Source organism: Acartia tonsa, chromosome 10 (genome assembly GCF_053477335.1).
Source record: "Acartia tonsa isolate MP-2025a chromosome 10, ASM5347733v1, whole genome shotgun sequence".
Taxonomy (NCBI): Eukaryota; Metazoa; Arthropoda; class Copepoda; order Calanoida; family Acartiidae; genus Acartia; species Acartia tonsa.
Window position 1 is genome coordinate 4933167 of NC_137269.1, and position 18531 is coordinate 4951697.

The 18531-nt window shown below is 30.3% G+C and overlaps 1 protein-coding gene across 1 annotated transcript; it reads right to left on the reverse strand.

Annotated features, from left to right (window-relative positions):
- Window positions 1-13140: 13140 nt before the first annotated feature.
- LOC145330398 (uronyl 2-sulfotransferase-like) lies at window positions 13141-16968 on the reverse strand. Its single transcript, XM_080175036.1, has 4 exons — window positions 16943-16968; window positions 15363-15752; window positions 13685-13794; window positions 13141-13325 (listed from the first exon to the last, which is right to left on the reverse strand). Exons 1-4 carry the CDS (start codon window positions 16966-16968, stop codon window positions 13141-13143), a joined length of 711 nt encoding a protein of 236 aa, XP_080031162.1.
- Window positions 16969-18531: the final 1563 nt, after the last annotated feature.

Genomic DNA, 18531 nt, shown 5'->3' on the forward strand with positions numbered 1-18531 from the left:
AGCTAAATAGATGAACCATAACCGTCCTATTAACGAAAATATTAAGGATTAAAGACTGTATTTAGCAGATTTTTGAAATGTAAATTTAGAATGACACTGATTCTAAGGTTTTTTTACTTATCATATGACATATAAAACAATTCAACACTTTTATGGATTTATTTTGCACTAAAGCATCATGGAAAGCAACATATTACATCAAACTTATTGATATAAAAATAAAATATGGTTTTCAAAAATAGTTCTTTTCTCAAAAACTAAAAATCCAATAACAAATCTTATAAAATCTACATTTAAAATAATATTTAAGATTGAATATTGATATTAGTTCTTGTTTAGATGTTTAGGTAAATCATAGACAAATGCAAAATACGAATACTCATTTTCTATGTGTGACAGATAGATCCACACCCCACCCTAAGGCTTATTAGGTTAGAAAAAAACCTTTGGAAACGGTTTATACTGAATGTACTGGGTCCTTTCTAGCTCTAATACTTTTTAAATTTTAATTTTAAAATATTGCTGTAAATCATCTTTTACACAGCTAAAAGGTGAAACATGAAATTGGATATTGACCAAATTGAACTTTAAAACCTAAACTATCTACATTCAATAAACAATCCCATGGGGTGAAGTGTGGATGTAATCACACACATAAAATGAGCTGGGAAAAACCAGAGGAAGCATTAGACGCCCCCTCTTTTGACCATTTAATAGATATTATATAAGTTTATGAAATAAAAAATGCATAAAGCAAATATGATTAGATAAACAAGATATTGACAAATTAACTAACTTGAAAGGTGATAAAGGGGAATCAAATTAAAACAAATAAATTCTTTTCTTTAAAAAAATAACATAAAGGGCGGGGGATCCCCTCATTAATAGGGACAAAGCCACTAGTTTGCTTAAAATTAAAAGATATTATAAGGTATACAAAGAAGATCTATCCTAAACTTTATATTTAATTAATTTATCTACTGTAGATACTGTTTAATATGTGCTTTCTGTTTTAAAATTAAAATTATTTTTTATGTAGGTATATACCATTTTATTTTGTATTTATAAGTTACAGTAAAATATATTTATTCATATATTGAATAGATGCACGCTGTTTCATGCCATGGATTGCATTAAAATATAAAATGAGAATGCCAAAAGATTATCAATTACCAACATCATGCTGGCTACTTAATGGAAATGGAATAAAAAATCATCCGTAAGTTTTTAAAAAAAATATTAATTTTTTTTAAACTAAGAAGACTAATCAAATTCTATTTATTAATCAAATTTTAGTAGGACAACTGATTGTAAAGCATTTACTGTTAATGGATTGGAAAAATGTAATATGACTAAATCGAAGGTATATTTATCTTGATTTGTTTTTAAACAAACTGGTCTGAAGACTCCAAGATTTTATAAAACATAGTCCCCAAATCTAAGAAAAATAAACAGTTCCCTTTTTAAATTTTCATTCATTCTTTATGATTCACTAAAAGAATTATATATAAAAATATTTTGTTAACAATATAGTAGTTAGATTTTTAAGAATACAAATAGATTTTTTTTCACTTCTCATGAGGATAAAACAGAATTATTATGTGAAGCAAGGTATAAATAAGTTTTACAAGATTTAATTGTTTGAAAATCCATGAATAGAAATATAAGAAAATCTAAGTGGTGAATTATTGTAAAAACATTAGAGTCAGATAAAGGTATTATAAAGCAACTTCTATATTATTAAAGCATATAAGATGTCTTTCATAAAATTAATTGATACCTTGCTTAAGATTAAGTGTACAAAAATTAAATAAATATGTACAGATAGTTTGGTTAAAAATCTGTCTCTTTTTTTGTACAACATTTACAATTTCCTTATTAAAAGTTTTATAGAATTAGCGCATTTTTTAATAAGCTTTAAAATAAAAACTGCTAAAACTATATTAAAAGCAAAATAATCTTATAAAAACAACTTTTTACTATCATTATAGTTGATAAGTTTAGTAAAACATTATTTCTAGGAATTTTTTGGTTTGGAAAATAGATGCTGGTCTTTTGATCAGGAGGGACACAAAGACCATTCCTTCTATTGTATTACAGGTTGGTCATAAGCCATTGGAGAGAGTGGGAGGGGATTTACATCCAATGCACTGCGAGTTAAGATATATAAGATGGAAAGAATTTTAATGTTAGAGGTAGATATGAAATCAGCATCAAATTTTAAGGATTTTTTTTATAAAATTCGTTTTTTGTATAATTCTTTATCTAAAAGCGCAAATACAATTTAAATTAATTAAATCTGTGATTGGTGGATCTGCGCTCTGATTGGTCGAATGATGTATGACTCTTAAGCTTCTCCCATCACAGAAGAGTTAATTGCCTTAAACTGCATTTGCACTATCAAATAAAGAATTATACAAAAAACGAATTTTATAAAAAAAATCCTTAAAATTTGATGCAGATTTAAAATCTACCTATAACATTAAAATTCTTTCCATCTTATATATCTTAACTCGCAGTTATATATCTTACTGCGTGTATTTAAGCTACAAATTTGTGGTATTATTTTTACGAATAAATTTATCATTTTATAAATATAAGAAGAATTTATTACAAAAAACACTAATTGAATTTTAGAGGACAAAAGGGATCCATTTGGTAGATTAATACCAGGTGTTCAAGGAACATGTCGCAGTGATTGTAATGGAGTAACAGAAGTTCAAGTTGGCCTTGGATTTGCTTTTGTTACAAGTACATTGGCTCTTGCAGGTGGGTTAAAATTAAACATTAATATTACTAACAAATTTTGTCATTTTGGTTGATTTTCAAATAAGATTGTCTAATTTATTTAAATATTGTTCATGAAAATTAACTACTTACTTTAAAAGAAAGCTTAATATATTTTCTCAATTCATAGGATCTTCCCTTGTACCACCATTCACATTTGCATCATCTGTGTTACTTGGCTCTGCATCTATGTCAATGTAAGTAATGTAAAAACTAATTAATATTTTTTCTCATATTCATTCAAATCCGGTGGATAGGAACTGATTCTCATCCATTCGAAAAAACTATGTCTAGCATCATATTATATCCAGCTTTCTACGAATATAAAAATATATTATTGCGAGAAACAACTATTGTACAATAATAATTATCACTGTTTTATTTGTATTAATATTGCTTGATAATTTAATGAAAAATTACTTTTAATTCAGGCAAGAAAGATGTCCAGAAGTTTGTAAGTTGAGCTTTGGTATGTGTTTACGTGGTAGAAGATGCAGAATGTTACAGAATAGCTCTCAACCTAGCAACACAACTAACAGAAATGCAAGCAGGAGAAGGTTCACACATCAGGTTAATGCATTCGGGAATCTTAAAGAAATAATCTTATAGTGTCAGCTTATAGAAAAATAAATTCGAAAAATAATAATAAAAATTGCTCTGAAAATAATAAAATTAATATTAATTTAGAATTCTCCTGAACAAGTTTTGTCAAATATAGAGGGAAAGCCCAAGAACGAACAGCTGAGAATCCTACAAGAAACACTGGAGTCAATTCCTTTGCCAGATTGTTATGTTAAAAGAAGAGATGATGAGCAGCAGATAGGATTCTTTCATGAAAGTCTTGGTTTTATGTCTAAACTATTTGACACTGTGTACAATTATATATTTGAATAAGCTTTTGCAAAACTACTCTAAAAGGCAAAAATTATATAATCAAATAATATCTAATTTTTAGTCTTCCTAGATATTAAAAGTAATTCTTCTTAAAGTTTTTACTATAATGCAAATTGTACTTTTTGATTCTGTTTTGAATGATATGTTATTAACCCTTTACAGTCGGGCCCCTTGCCGCACCTTAATCGGTAGGGGGGGGGGGGGGAGCTAGAGGGCTAAATTTTTTTGTGCAAGTCCCCTGTTTGATAATGAATTTCCGACCTTTTATAAGTCTAAGTCAATTTTCGCTTCCTTCACCCTTTTATTTAACAACCTTTGTTTTTAGGTCTTTTTTTATTTAAAAGTTTCAAACGGCTGTAATTTTCTTATTTTTGAAGCTAGAAGAAAATTTTTTTCCCAGAAAATGTTTATCTTTATGTAAACTTTACATTAGAAATATCAAAATATAAATTTCAGCGGCCGCAGCTGTACTTGGCAGCTGCCAGCCGCCGCAGTCGGCGGTCGGCGGGAAAACGGCGGCGGATCTTCATGAAATTTTAATACATTATGTAGACATGTAAGAAAAGCTTAAGTTTAAAATTTGAAGTCTCTAAGTCAAAAATTGCGGCCACAGGAGCCTTTTAAAGATTTCTGGAGACCTGGAGGATCAGGACCTGCAGGATCATACCTGGAACCTGAAAGTGACTTGAACACCTGTATTTCATATAAGGATGTACTACTAGAGGATTTTTTAGTATTTTAGTATGATAAAATGCTTTGTTTTAGTCAAAAAAAATATTTTTCCTCTTTACCTGGATGACCCTGATAGGTTTGCTGGCATCCTGTGCCCGCCAGGATGGAGATATTCAAAAAATTCCAACTCTCAGTTATGTGTCATACTTAAAAAGTCAAGCAGTTTGGGCTCTTTATCTTTCACACACAGAAAATGAGATAGAAAAAACCGGATGGGGGGGCGTTCAACGCCCCCCCCCCCCGACCGTTAAGGGTTGATATTTATATTTGCTTGTTAATTTGTTGAAATAAAATTAGTTAAAAATTATAAAGATGAGAAAAAATATTTTCTTTTGGAGTATCACATGTTAAGTAATTAAAAGATTGTTCTTTTTATAAGTGAAGCTACTCTATAATTTTGTCTGTCCATTTGTCAGTTTGTCCATAATGTAATTTGATTTACTCAGCTCTTAATAGAGCTAGACCTCAGATTTTTTTTGTCAACCTTTCAATAACTCTTGTAATATACTAAACAAAATTGTACATACATTTGTTGCAAATTGTGTGAATATAGGATACAGTAATAGGTCATACTTTCGTTTTTAGAATTTAATTATAGAGTTGCCTTACTTTTAATACTTTACCTTGTTGTCCTAAGAATCATTATTCTAAAAATCAGATGAATAGGATAATCACATCACACAACATTTTGTCAAAATATTTAAAAATCAGCATGTTTTAAATGTACGTATGAAATTTCTGGTAGTTATTATAGAGTTGCTACGCTACCTAATTAATATATAAATAGTTACTGCGTTTCTAATACATACCTAACTGTTAAATGAGTCATCATCAAGAGCTTCAAGAGCTAACCGTTACAGACGGACAAACCGACCCAAAATATAGAAAAGCTTAGCTTTAGAAAAAAACGAATAATTATGTTATAAACAAATTATCATCATTAAAATTACAAAATATTTAAAACTTTTTTTTCTTTTTAATAAAAATTTTTTTTATGAGATAAAATCATCCGATTGATCTTATTTTTGGATTACTGATTCCGATTACAATAGGGTACAACATTACGAGTGAAGTATCTCTACAATCAAGTCCTAAACATGTCAGTATGTCCTTAAACAGAATTCTGTGTTTAAGAAATTTTGCAACAAATTTACGTATATTTTTGTCAAAACTTTTATATTCTTATTTTGCATATTCAGTTCCGACACACTACAAGAGTTAATGTTCGTCTGTCATACCGTTTCAGAGCTTTGCTTTTATGGGTGTTGTCGTCCTTCTCTTAATATTGATTCCTAGGACAACAAATTACAATAATATAAGCAAAGCATCTCTATAATCCAGTCCTAGAAATGTAAGTATGTCCTTTAAACGCCATTTAACAGTTTTGCAACAAATTTACGTACAACTTTGTCCATACATTTATATTTTTTGTTATTACAAGATTGAAAGTTTGTTTGTCCTTTCATTTTTATAGCTTTGCTTTAGTGGATGTTGTCATCCTTGTTTATTACAAGAGTAATCTATATATCGTCACCTATAGCGTAAATTAACAGCACCAAAATTGTGTTGTAAATAAATGGCAAAAATTCATTGAATTTATCAGATGCTAAAAGCTCAATTGCATTTCTCAGATAACACACACACGCTTACACACACACACACACACACACACACACACACACATGCAAACACACATATACACACACACACACACCCCACACACAAACACACACATATGCTTATTAGCTTTTTTATAAATAATCAGTGAAAATGTTTTTTTATTGGATTATTTACATTCATGGCTCGGACAATAGAACACATGCAAAATTCATATTATTAAGGCCAATCGGGGAGGGGAGTGGGTGCTCCTGAATTTTAACATTTTGTACATTATCTCTGTAATCTATAATACTAAGTAGAGCGATGTCTGTCTGGGTGTTTGTTTGTACATAAGGTTCTCTTTTACAGGGTAGCTTCTCATAGGTCCCGGGAAGGTTAATAAGGTTTTCTTGGGGGGTGGGACACCCCCAAACCCCCTCTAATTTTTTTTTATCTTTAAACTAAAATTAAGAGAGTGGGGTCGACAGAACCCAAACAAAAAAAATCCCCGACCCAAAATTTTTTTAAAAATTTTCAGTTAAATCTAAAATACGAAAAATTAGGTTAGTCAAACATTTTGGGGCAAAGCTCCTAGAGGCTAGGGGCGATGCCGCTAGTGTTAAGATAAAGCGGCCACGCCTCAAGGGCACTTGTGAGAGGGGAGGGGTTAACTTCGGTAACCATTTTTTTATATTTAAAAAGAAAAAGTTAAAAAAATTTTATGGGGGGATTTTTTGGAAGGGGGGGGGGGGGTCGACCAACACCTGTATTATAATTTATTAGTTTTTAAAAGTTTTACTAAGGGGCAGTTTCTCTTGGGAGGGTGGTTGTACCCTCGCTCAAATAGAAGCACCCTAAAATGGAGAACCATATCGGTCAGCGATTAGCAAGATCCTTTGGCAAACACAGACAGACATACAGATAGAGATCATTTTACTTTATTATAATAACCATGGGCAATTGAGGGAAGGGGTAGAGAAGTAAATCTTCTCTAGATCTAGAAGAAGCTTCACTTTAAAGAAGACCTACATCGGTTCAGCGGTTAGCCTTACTAATTTACAGGGTGGAGCAAATAAGACCGGACAAACTTTAAACGGCCATAGCACCAAAACTACTTAACCAATCAGGATTTTGACCCCACTATAAAAAGCTTAAGTAATTACCTTTTAAAAACTTATGACAAAGATGTGCTCTTACTCCGAGCTGGCCGCGCTTATGTTCAACAAGGCAGATTTGAAATGCGCCGGTGGAATAATCTGGATCCTCGACTAGGGCCCACTAAATCGGATCTCAGCCCATCTGTAGATGAGGTAGAGTTATGCAACTTGCTGGGAATACTGTTAGATACATAAATAAGACACTAGAAAAGACTAGAGCTCTCTATCTAAAGTAGCTTGGCTGTAGTACTCCGGCAAAGTGAAACGTGCCAGTTTTTAAAATTCAATAAAATCTTTAAAATTGACGATTTTATGTTCATTTGTTTAGAAGTTAGAATTTGTCCGGTCTTATTTGCCCCACACTGTATATAATTGGAAATAGTATTTAAAATGTTAAGATTTGGTGATTATTTGAGTAACTTTTTTCGACAAAGCCCAAATTATATTAAAATTGTGTCAAAAATGATCCACGTGACGTAATAAAATGAGGAGGATGAGAGGAGAAGTGGGAAAGAAAACCCCTAAAAATGACAACATCTCACAGCAATTAGACTTTCCTTTATCCGAACCCCCATTGAACCAAATTCGTGGGAGCTTTAAGATGGTGTATTACCTGCTTCTATGGGGGGGGGGGGGGGGTGGATACACCCCACTAGCGGTCTACCCAACCAACCAAAAGTAAAAAAATCTTCCATTATTTGGTAAATTTCTCGCAAAATTCCTCTCTATTACACCTACTCTAACTTTATCTCATAAAGGACATCATTTATTGGTTATTTCGTTCATCCTGTAGGGGAGGAGGGGATGGTGGGATCATTATTTTAGCCTGCTACATGATTCACTATATTAGGGTACATGATAATCTCCTTCCTTCTTTCTATCTCATAAAGTATGCTTAGCTTATTGATTGATTATCTTCACTACCATTGTATGTAAACTTCCTTGTTAATAATATTCTAATTTTAGGAAATATTTAATATATTTTTGGATATAGGATGTTCGTAGATATATTCACAATGTGAAAATTTTCTTTAATTTAGCTTGCTAATATGGACAACATTTATTGGTCAGTTCGTTTATCCAGGAGAAGGGGAGGGAATAGGGAAAAAATGTAGTTTAGCCAGCCTCAAGTTTCATTTTATTAGAGTAAATGATAATCTGGTGTAAGATCCAAGTAATAATAAATCCATTTCTATCTTACAGTCTGCTGTAATGTTTAACTTTTATATTGAAATGCTTCGCTATTTTTGTTAGTAAATGTCCTTGTTAATAAATATTTTTTATCTTAATTTTAGGAAAATATTTAATGTATTATTTTTATAATGGTGCAATTATAAAACAACAAAATAGTTATTTAGTTCAATATATTACCTACATGTATTTAATCTTATTAAACAAAATATATTACCACAATGGATATAGAATAGAATATTTGGATATTATGACAGAGATAAATTTAGGCTTTTATTATGGACATCATTCATCGAGAGGATGGTGCAAAGAGAGTGGATGAAGGGATCGTAATTTTTGACGGCTACAAGTTACAATTTATCTGAGTACATAATAATCTGGTGTAAGGTCCAAGTAATAATAAATCCAATACTACCACTTCTATTATTAGTAGCAAAGCTACTCTATAATTCACGAAGGTTATGCGATTGTCTACTATTCTATCTCTTACTTTCTTTCACTCTTTTATGATTAATAAACATCTGTTTTCTAACTCATTTGTCCGTTTTAATTTTTTATGATTTGCTACTTATGGATGTTACCATCCTTGTTTTATTATAATGTAAGCGGCTACGTTCTTAAAGCCCTCTAGAGGCACTTTTAAAAGCATTGTATAACCTTTCTGTTTCATTAAACTGTTTTTAACCTATTTTTAAAACGTATATAAAAAATATACTATGACACCAGTAGAATGAGACTGCAGAGCCTAAATTTGAATTAAGTCCCCAATAAACTTTTTTGGGGGGATTTAAATATTAATTTTTACTGTTGTGTGATCATTTTGATCCGAGCAAAAGGTCTTTTTTTTATTTGGGTAAAATTTGTAGCAAATTTATTTTTGTCACATATACAAATGTGTTATAAAATAAGATTATTCAAACTTATCTTTTAAAATAATTTTTAAAAGTATGTATCTTTTATGTGTACGGTTTTCATTCTTTTCATTTTAATTAAATAAAAAATATTTAACTACATTGGAAATAAGTCACCTTGTGAAAACACTCTTTTTTTGAATTGTAAAGAATTATATAAAACAAGACTTGTTATTGGTTAGATTTCAGAATTATTTGTTTTATTGTAAATGTTAGATTTTTCAATGAAATTCATTGTTTTGGAAAAAAAAATTATTTCCAATGAACAGAGTAATGTTTTTTTATTGTATCAATATAAAGTGAATTATATAAAAATGTTCTGTAAGCCACAATATTACCCGAAGTAAAAAAAAAGCTTTTGCTTCGGTCAAAATGATTACAGCAACACTAAAAATTAATTTTTAAATCCCCCAAAAAAAGTTTACTGGGGACTTAATTCAAATTTTGGCCCTGCAGTCTGATTCTATAGGTGTCCTAGTATATTTTTGACCCCCCATTCAAAATTAGGTTAAAAACAGTTTAAGTAAGCTTCATACAAGCAGACAATCTTATCAGTTCTTTTTAGGGATAATCATTTTTCAGTATGGCTTCAAAAACGTTCAATATCTGCTGGATTATAACTGGTTCTCAGCTGTACTGAAAAATAACATGTACCATCGGGTTATAGACTCGGGCTAATAAAACTGTTTGTAATCTTAAAATTGTTAATTTTAATATTCGCGGAAAGCTGTCTTTAATACAGTGCAATAAATAACTATTATAAAACCAATCTAGTTTAGCTGTTTAAAACGCGATTTTTATTATAATTATAAATAAACTCACCTTTCTCTCAAATATTGATCTAAATATCAAATTTTCAGAGTATTTTCAATATTAGTTATTTTAAATGCTTATTTACAATATTAGTGTTGTTTTTATTTACATTATTATATAAATATATTTCTTTATATCATTTTTTCTGTATGATAAATGATCCTATCTAAATTTTGGAACAATGATTCCTTTTCAAAAAGATACAATATCTTAATCAAAGCATCTCTATAATCGGGTCCAATAAATTAATTATTGTCAGGGACGTATATTTCCTGATAATGTATTACCTCATTAAGCAGATAACTGTTTGACAGTTTTTAAGCTCTTATTAGGCAGAATCACGACATATTACCATTTTCAGTTTCTAATAGTAATAAGAAATGATTACTATTTCAGTAATAGAAGAGTAATAATAGAGTAATAGTAGATGTGAAAAAACTGTTCCAATCCTGAGCTTTAGAAATCTGACATTATTGATTATCTGAAAGTACAAGACTTTCAGTAATTGAGAAAAATTTAGGGGGGGGGGGGGTATACTCAGGAATGAAATTAGTTTATGTAGGCTTGCTTTGCTTCTCATGGGTGTGCCTCTGGACCTCTAAAATATAGAGCATTTATAATGTACATATAGTACAAGTATGTCCTTTTCCAATAAATTTCTATACAATTTTGTTTAGACCTATAAATTAATATTGAGATTTTTTTATTATAACACTCAACAGATTTATTGTTTGTTTATCCTTCCATTTTATTTTAGAGCTTTGTTTTTATGAATGTTGTCATCCTAATTTATATAAAGCAATTATTTTGGAATTTTCAGTAAAACTTTCTGTTTTCTAAATGTTTATTTTCAGAACTTTCCCAATATTTGTATTGCAATAAAGGATGATAGAATGCAAACTCCATAGAAGTTCTTATCTTCCTTTGCTTGTTATGTTTCTTGTTTTAATAATATCTGTTTATGGACCTCCCAATCCTAATCAAGGTATCTATCTATCTATCTTACTCTACTTGTTATGCTTCTTGTTCTAATAATATCTATCTATGGACCTCCTAATCATAATAAAGGTATCTATCTATTATTCATCTATCTATCCATCTTTCTTTGCTTGTTATGTTTCTTGTTCTAATAATATCTGCCTATGGACCTTCTAATCCTAATCAAGGTATCTATCTATCCATCTATATATCTATCTATCTTCCTATGCTTGTTATGTTTTTTTCTTCTTATAATATCTATCTATGGACCTCCTAATCCTAATCAAGGTATCTATCTAGTTATCTATCTGATTATGTTTGTTATGTTTCTTGTTTTAATAATATCTATCTATGGGCATCCTAATCCTAATCAAGGTATCTAACTATCCATCTATTTAGCTATCTATCTATCTTTCTTTGCTTGTTATGTTTTGTGGTATGGGTTAAAGAGAAGCTTTGCTCCTTAAAAGTATATAGACAACTAGCAAAAGGGTAAAGGCTAGAAGGGCTAGCTTTTATAAATAAATATTGCAAGCTGCTGCTTGCAATTTAAGAATGTGCAAAGTAAGAGACTAGGGAGTTCTCTATAATTAACTACATTCTGCTATACATCCATAATACAGTTTCTTGTTGTAATAATATCTATCTATGGATCTCATAATCCTAATCAAGGTATCTATCTATCCATCTATATATCTATCTATCTTACTATGCTTGTTATGTTTCTAGTTCTAATAATATCTATCTATGGATCTCATAATCCTAATCAAGGTATCTATCTATCCATCTATATATCTATCTATCTTACTATGCTTGTTATGTTTCTTGTTCTAATAATATCTATCTATGGACCTCCTAATCCTAATCAAGGTATCTATCTATCCATCTATATATATATCTATCTTACTTTGCTTGTTATGTTTCTAGTTCTAATAATATCTATCTATGGACCTCCTAATCCTAATCAAGGTATCTATCTATCCATCTATATATCTATCTATCTAACTATGCTTGTTATGTTTCTTGTTCTAATAATATCTAGCTTTGGACCTCCTAATCATAATCAAGGTATCTATCTATCCATCTATACAAGGTGTTTAAAAAAAACTGCGTTTTCCAGTTTTTGGAATCAACCAAAAGGAGCATGAAAAAAATAATTATATGTCCATATTCTCTGTAAAAATGTACATAACATTTACTTAAAGTGTTTTTCGATATCTCTAAAAGTGCGGCTGTACTGATAGGTACATGTAGGGTAAAAATGCCTGATGTTAAAAGTATTATGGACCTCCTAATCCTAATCAAGGTATCTATCTATCCATCTATATATCTATCTATCTAACTATGCTTGTTATGTTTCTAGTTCTAATAATATCTATCTATGGACCTCCTAATCCTAATCAAGGTATCTATCTATCCATTTATATATCTATCTATCTTCCTATGCTTGTTATGTTTCTTGTTTTAATAATTTCTTTCTATAGACCTTCTAATCCTTATCTATCTGACAATCTCTTTGAAATATGTATCTACTAGCGGCTACGCCCCCTAGAAGACTCTAGGTGCACTTAAGGTAAGAGGGGGGAAAGTCGACCTCATCCAATTTTAAATTTGAGTTTCAAAAGTGTAAAAAAAATATTTTTTTTGGGGGGGGAGGGGGGTGAAGACACCCTCCCCAAAAATAGTTTAAAACCTTCCCAGGACCTATAAAAAGCTTCATTGTAAAGGAGAACAATAATGGTTTAGCGGTTAGCGAGATCCTTCGGGACAGACAAAAAACGCTTACTACTTTATATAATAGGATATATCAATTTACATATATTTATTTACCAATTTACTAACTATTTATCTATTCAGATGATTGTACAGGAATTATTCTGTGTGTTGTCTATTTATCTCTTAGAAGATTTTTACTATAACATTAAATACTCATTACATTTATGCATCCATTAGTATGATTGTAATAATGTAATTAATAATAAGTGTATAAATTTAATCATATTTATTGTAATAACACTTCTGACATAGTAGAAGTAACAATTTTTTAATCAAATTTAGTTAATACTTATATGATATTTTTACAGGCTTTTCATATGCTGAAGTTGAACATTAAATCTTTTAACAATAAAATTATATAATTCTAAATCAATTTGTAATTCTTGTTTTAATTTCTGTATAACTTTCTCACTCTGCTCTGGATGAGGATTCACATTTTCTCTTGAGTTGTTTTCAGAATAAGCGGTAGATGCTCCCTTGAAGTAGCCTGTATCATACAGTAAATTATTTCTATCTCAATGTAAAATATCATAAAAGATTTGTGTACTTGCAAGAGGTAATAATTTCCTTGCTCAAAAAACTACAAAAACTTACACTTTACACAATACTTTTATCCTGGCATATAATGTTTGAAGTAACTCTTCTGTTATTCCAATAACTTTCTACATAATTTTTAAGATCTCTAGTATGTATGGTATATAACTGCCACCAGAACTAAAGAAATGTTACTGGAATAATATTTCCTTAGTTCTATTAGGGCCAATGAATTAGGATCTTCTATTTTTCAATGATCTTTAAAATGATGTGGTATAGTACTGAGATCTAAATAAATCTATATTCCTGGGATATAATGTTCAAGTAAGAGCAAGGTATTGGCAAACTCTTCCACAATTCCTACCACACTGTATTCTTCTTCTATATGCTTCTTGGCCAACTGAAGAGCGTCTATTGAATGGCTAAACAAAATAATAATTCATTTTCTCATATTCATTTGAATTCGGTGGATAGGAACCGGTTCTCATGAATACGAAAAAACTATGTCTAACATCGTATTATATCCAGTTTTCTACGAATATAGAAATGTACAATCATAAGATTAAAACTAGTTTTTTAGCCGGTGCCTTCGGCACCACAGGGCTAAAAAAAACTAGTTTTAATCTTATAATTGTACATTCTATATCCGCGGAAAGCCGTTTATAATACGATACGAGAAATAACTATTATGAATTTTTTCCATAGCAATTAAGGTCTTTATTAAATGAATGTATTACTTAATATTCTCTAACTTCTTTCATCAACTTTTGGGAAAAAATTCAGATTAATTGTTTTTTTTTTATCTTAATTGTGATTTAAATATTATCTAATAATAATTTGAGAAACGCACCTATAAATAGGGAGGGGAGATATTGAAGTTCAGCTCTATTGATGAAAACAAATTAACGATATTTTACCTATTTCCACACTCCCAAGCAGTTCCACAAAAATATGTTGTTATCAGTTCTTGAGATTCTCCAAACTTTATAGTCATATTTTTATACCACGGAATGTCCCCCCCCCCCCCAAAAAAAATAGTTAAGATTTCAGAATTAAGTGAGTCTGGAAGACAGACAGACAATATATTATTTTATTGTTTATAGAGACAGGTTAAATGTAGTGAAGAATAAAACAATAATATAAAAATATAGCCAAATCTACCAAAACTTAATTTAATTTTATATGTAGTAAGGCAAGCATCTCTGAGTGAGTTATATAGCATCTCCGCTCCCAAGACTAGGGATAAACTTAATGCATGTTGTACTGCAATTAAATTAGGACTTGTCAATTATAAAATAAAATTAATTATGTTTGTAGCAAATAAAGGGATTAAGCCCAATATGTGTAATAGTTAATGGATTTTTGTAATGCACATGATTTTTCCCCCATCCCTGACAGAGTCAGGGACAGGGGGATATGTTATCTAAACCTCTGTAATGATCTGAATATTACTTATATTGATTGTATTTGTATATGTCTGTCCCTGTACCTATGATTTGTAACTCATTGTTCATTGTAGATAGTCCCCTTTAGACCTTTTGATCAAATACACTATATCTTATACATGAACCTGGTTATTCAAAGCAGCGAAGCTGAGTACAATAAGGTTATAACTGTTACACATCTAACCACACCCGCTAGTGTCTTCTGTTGCTGAACCTGCCCATAGTAAGCAGACGTTGCTACCAGTCTCCTTACTACATATAAAAAGCTAAAATTAAACTAAAAGAGTGTATATAAAGATCTTGAAAAAATATTATTCCTGACACTCGGGGTCATCAGAAAATAAGCACTCTTCAAGAGTTTTATTGAACCAAGCTTGTGCTGGTCTCTCCAGGGCATTGCTCCAAAATCTCTCTGATCTCATGTAGTAAAACTGTAACATTACCAATAATAAACACTAGCTAGTGAAGCCTCCTAAAATGATAATCACGGAGGTGAACTTTTCACTTACTATGTTTGTAATTACCCCATCTAAAGTATTTTTGGCATTTCCTTTGAAATCATTCTTTGTACTGGATCTCTGACAACATTCATATATATTGGGTTGAAATTAAACTTTTTAAATTCTACATAATAAAAATGGCTGTTCCAAACTAATTTGTCTTGTGTCAATAGTTGTATTTGTCCAATAAGATCTTGGATCTCTTGATCATCTAAAGCATGGTTCTGATGAACAACATACATATCAAATTCATTTTCATCTGAGAGATCATTTATGACTTTTGTAACTGAAGAGGATCCACATTTTAGAACTCGGTTGTAGACTAGATATGATGATTCTTTGGACTTGGTTACATTATGACTAGAAGGTAATATAGGTACTTCTGGTACAATAGGGAGTGGTATGTTGAGCAGGGGCTGATGGCTATCATTCGTCCTTTTAAAATATATAATGGTAGCAGATCAAATTTTCATGAATGGATTTGATAAAAAAAATAACACTATTAGGGAAATTTTATTTTCATAGCTCCTTATCAAGATTTTCAATGGGGTATTCCTATCCAGTTTTTTTTTAGGAATGAATATTTTTTACCCGAGGGAATAAATGATGGACCGATAGTTCATCATTTATTCATGAGGGTAAAAAATATTCATTCCTAAACAAAAAACTGGATAGGAATATTAATCTCATTTAAACAAAAACTCATTTTTATGCTAAAATGTGGTTTAATTTTGGTTTTTAAATTTCATTTATTTCCCTGTTATCATTTTTCTTTCTTTTAGTAATTAATAAAAATTCTAAAATCTTCCAAAAAAACTAAAAATATTCTAAAAATGATACCAGGGATATAAATGATGATACCGGGGAAATAAATGAATATTTACATCCACTATTTAAGGGGTCTTTTATATGGGAATGGATATTCCTATGACATAAACACATCTAGTCCTTCTGCAGTTAATCATGCTATGCAGTTTTTAAGGTTTCGTGATTTTTTTTTATTTTTGTTGTATATTCTCTCTCTTTCTTTTCTTTTTATAACAGCTGAACATGTCTGCTACATAACTTATGTTGTCCTATTTTCCTTTAGTTTTTTTACTTTTACACTACACTAAAATTACACTGAAATTTAAAAAAAATAAATGTATGTAAATTTGCCACCATTATCCAGACCTTGCTAATCTAAAAATATCCACTTCATTCCATCCACCACTGAGGTAATTAGCTAGCAGGGTTTTGTTGTAAGGCTTCTTTGCCTAGTAAAAAAGGATGACAACATCAACAAATAGCAAAGCAAATTATTTTTTAGATCATCAAGAAAATCTAAATACAATTTTAGGTAAATTTTTGATAAGATGAGAATTATTTAATTTAAGAAGCTACTTTAATACAGCAAAATAATAAAATTGTGATATGGACAAACGAATTATCACAAAACAAAGCTTATCTGTATCTTCCATAGCACCCAAGAAATCATGTTTTAACCAGGAGTCTTTCTGGTCATTTGGACAATTATAGAGTAGCTTTATTCAAGAATATGATATATTTGTCAGTTTTTAATCAAAATTTTTTTTGTAGATTAGTATTTTAAAAAGTATTTGTAAATCATAATAGCTGTTTTTTACCTGTTTACTGAGCTGATATTGTCCATCTTTATTATTGATATTAATATTTTCTCTTAGTGTATTCAGTCTGAAAACAATTCAACAATTGAACTGCCATAAAAAAATTTTATTCAAGATTTTTGTTTGGCTAATCCAACTTTCTTTGAGACAACTTAAGATTTCCAGAAAAAAGTCCTGCAATTACAGAGTTGGTTGTCTGTCGAACTTTACTTTCAAATAATCCAGACAGAAAGAAAAAGAAGATATGGTTCCCTTTTGGTGCCTTGACTATTGTGACATTAGAGTAAAACACTAGAGGGAGAAAGGATTAAATAAATGTATCTCCCCATCGCAACCACCTTGTGCACCCCTTCTACTGGGTCATAATAATCAACCAATGCAATGGTGTCGCTTATATTAACACAGCCAAGTAGCAGAGAATAATTTAGAAGCAAACGAAAGAGGTCTTTGAAAAAGAAAGGGAGGTAGTCTGTATATACATCTGTACTATAGATCTTTTATTAGGCCCATGGCATTACAGTGAGCAGCAGGTTTATAATTTATAAGCTTCTCCTTTTCAACAAATAGCTCACAATTAATACTAAATATACCTGTAGCTTGTAGTATAAAACATTAGAATTTGGAGTACGGCTGTTAGAAGAACCAGTGTTTTTTTCTTGGTCAATTTCACATCCATTATATCTTATCAATCTGAAATTTGATAGAGGGATCATGATCGATTGGTAGTTTTTCATAGTTTACAACAAATTTTGCCTTAAAAACAAAGAAGATAAAGTATAGAATAGAATCCAGTTAGAAGATTCTGCCTGGCTAGCCTGAAGTAAAATTGGAACATTTGAAAGACCAAAACGGCTATAAGGCTGTTAGTAAATAACATGATTTCAGTAATTATTCAGAAAAAATATTCAAAATGAATTACTTTTGCAATAATTTACTAAAAGCCTTGTAGCCAAGCTCCCAGCTTTCTCTTCCCTATTCACAATGGATTAAAATTGAATTTGATGTGCATTTTAAGCCTAAACAAATTTAATTATGTTGAAAATTGACAAAAAATATTGGTCTCGGTATTTATATTATAAAACTAGGTTACTCTCTTATGTATGTTTTTAAACAGCTGATTTATACTTGATAGCTACTACATCCATACATTAACTTGTGGTAGGGGCAGAGGGGGGAGGAAGGGGCTGTACCTATATAACTGTTCTATGAAAATTACAAATGTGGTCAATCGTACTTACCAAAATAAAAACAACATTAAGTTAAGTGACTTTCATCTTTGTCTATACAGACCAAGCAGCTAATGCTGTCTTCACCTCAATAAGAGGTGTGTATCAGAGGTCTCAATCAGATACTTATGTGTATGGGTAAATAATTACCTTCTGAATACAGAGAATATTATAAATACTTCTAAAATCAAGCGTGTTACACTACAATACACAATTTTAAATCATGAAGATCAATAAAATTATTAACAGTATATATTAGATTTTGATACAAATTAAATTTTTCTAATTTTGTCCATCTAGTCATTGTGATTTGTACTTTAGCATTATTGTCGTTACTGCGCAAGTCAAAGATTCCTTCAAATT

What these genes read in the sequence shown, in the direction of transcription:
- LOC145330398 (XM_080175036.1), bottom strand. Translation starts at nt 16,968, where the DNA reads ATGGACAATATCAGCTCAGTAAACAG. An exon ending in AGAATGATTTCAAAGGAAAT is followed by an intron (nt 13,795 to 15,362) that starts GCCAAAAATACT and finishes TATTTTGTTTAG; the next exon opens with CCATTCAATAGACGCTCTTC. An exon ending in GCTCTTACTTGAACATTATA is followed by an intron (nt 13,326 to 13,684) that starts TCCCAGGAATAT and finishes TGTATGATACAG; the next exon opens with GCTACTTCAAGGGAGCATCT.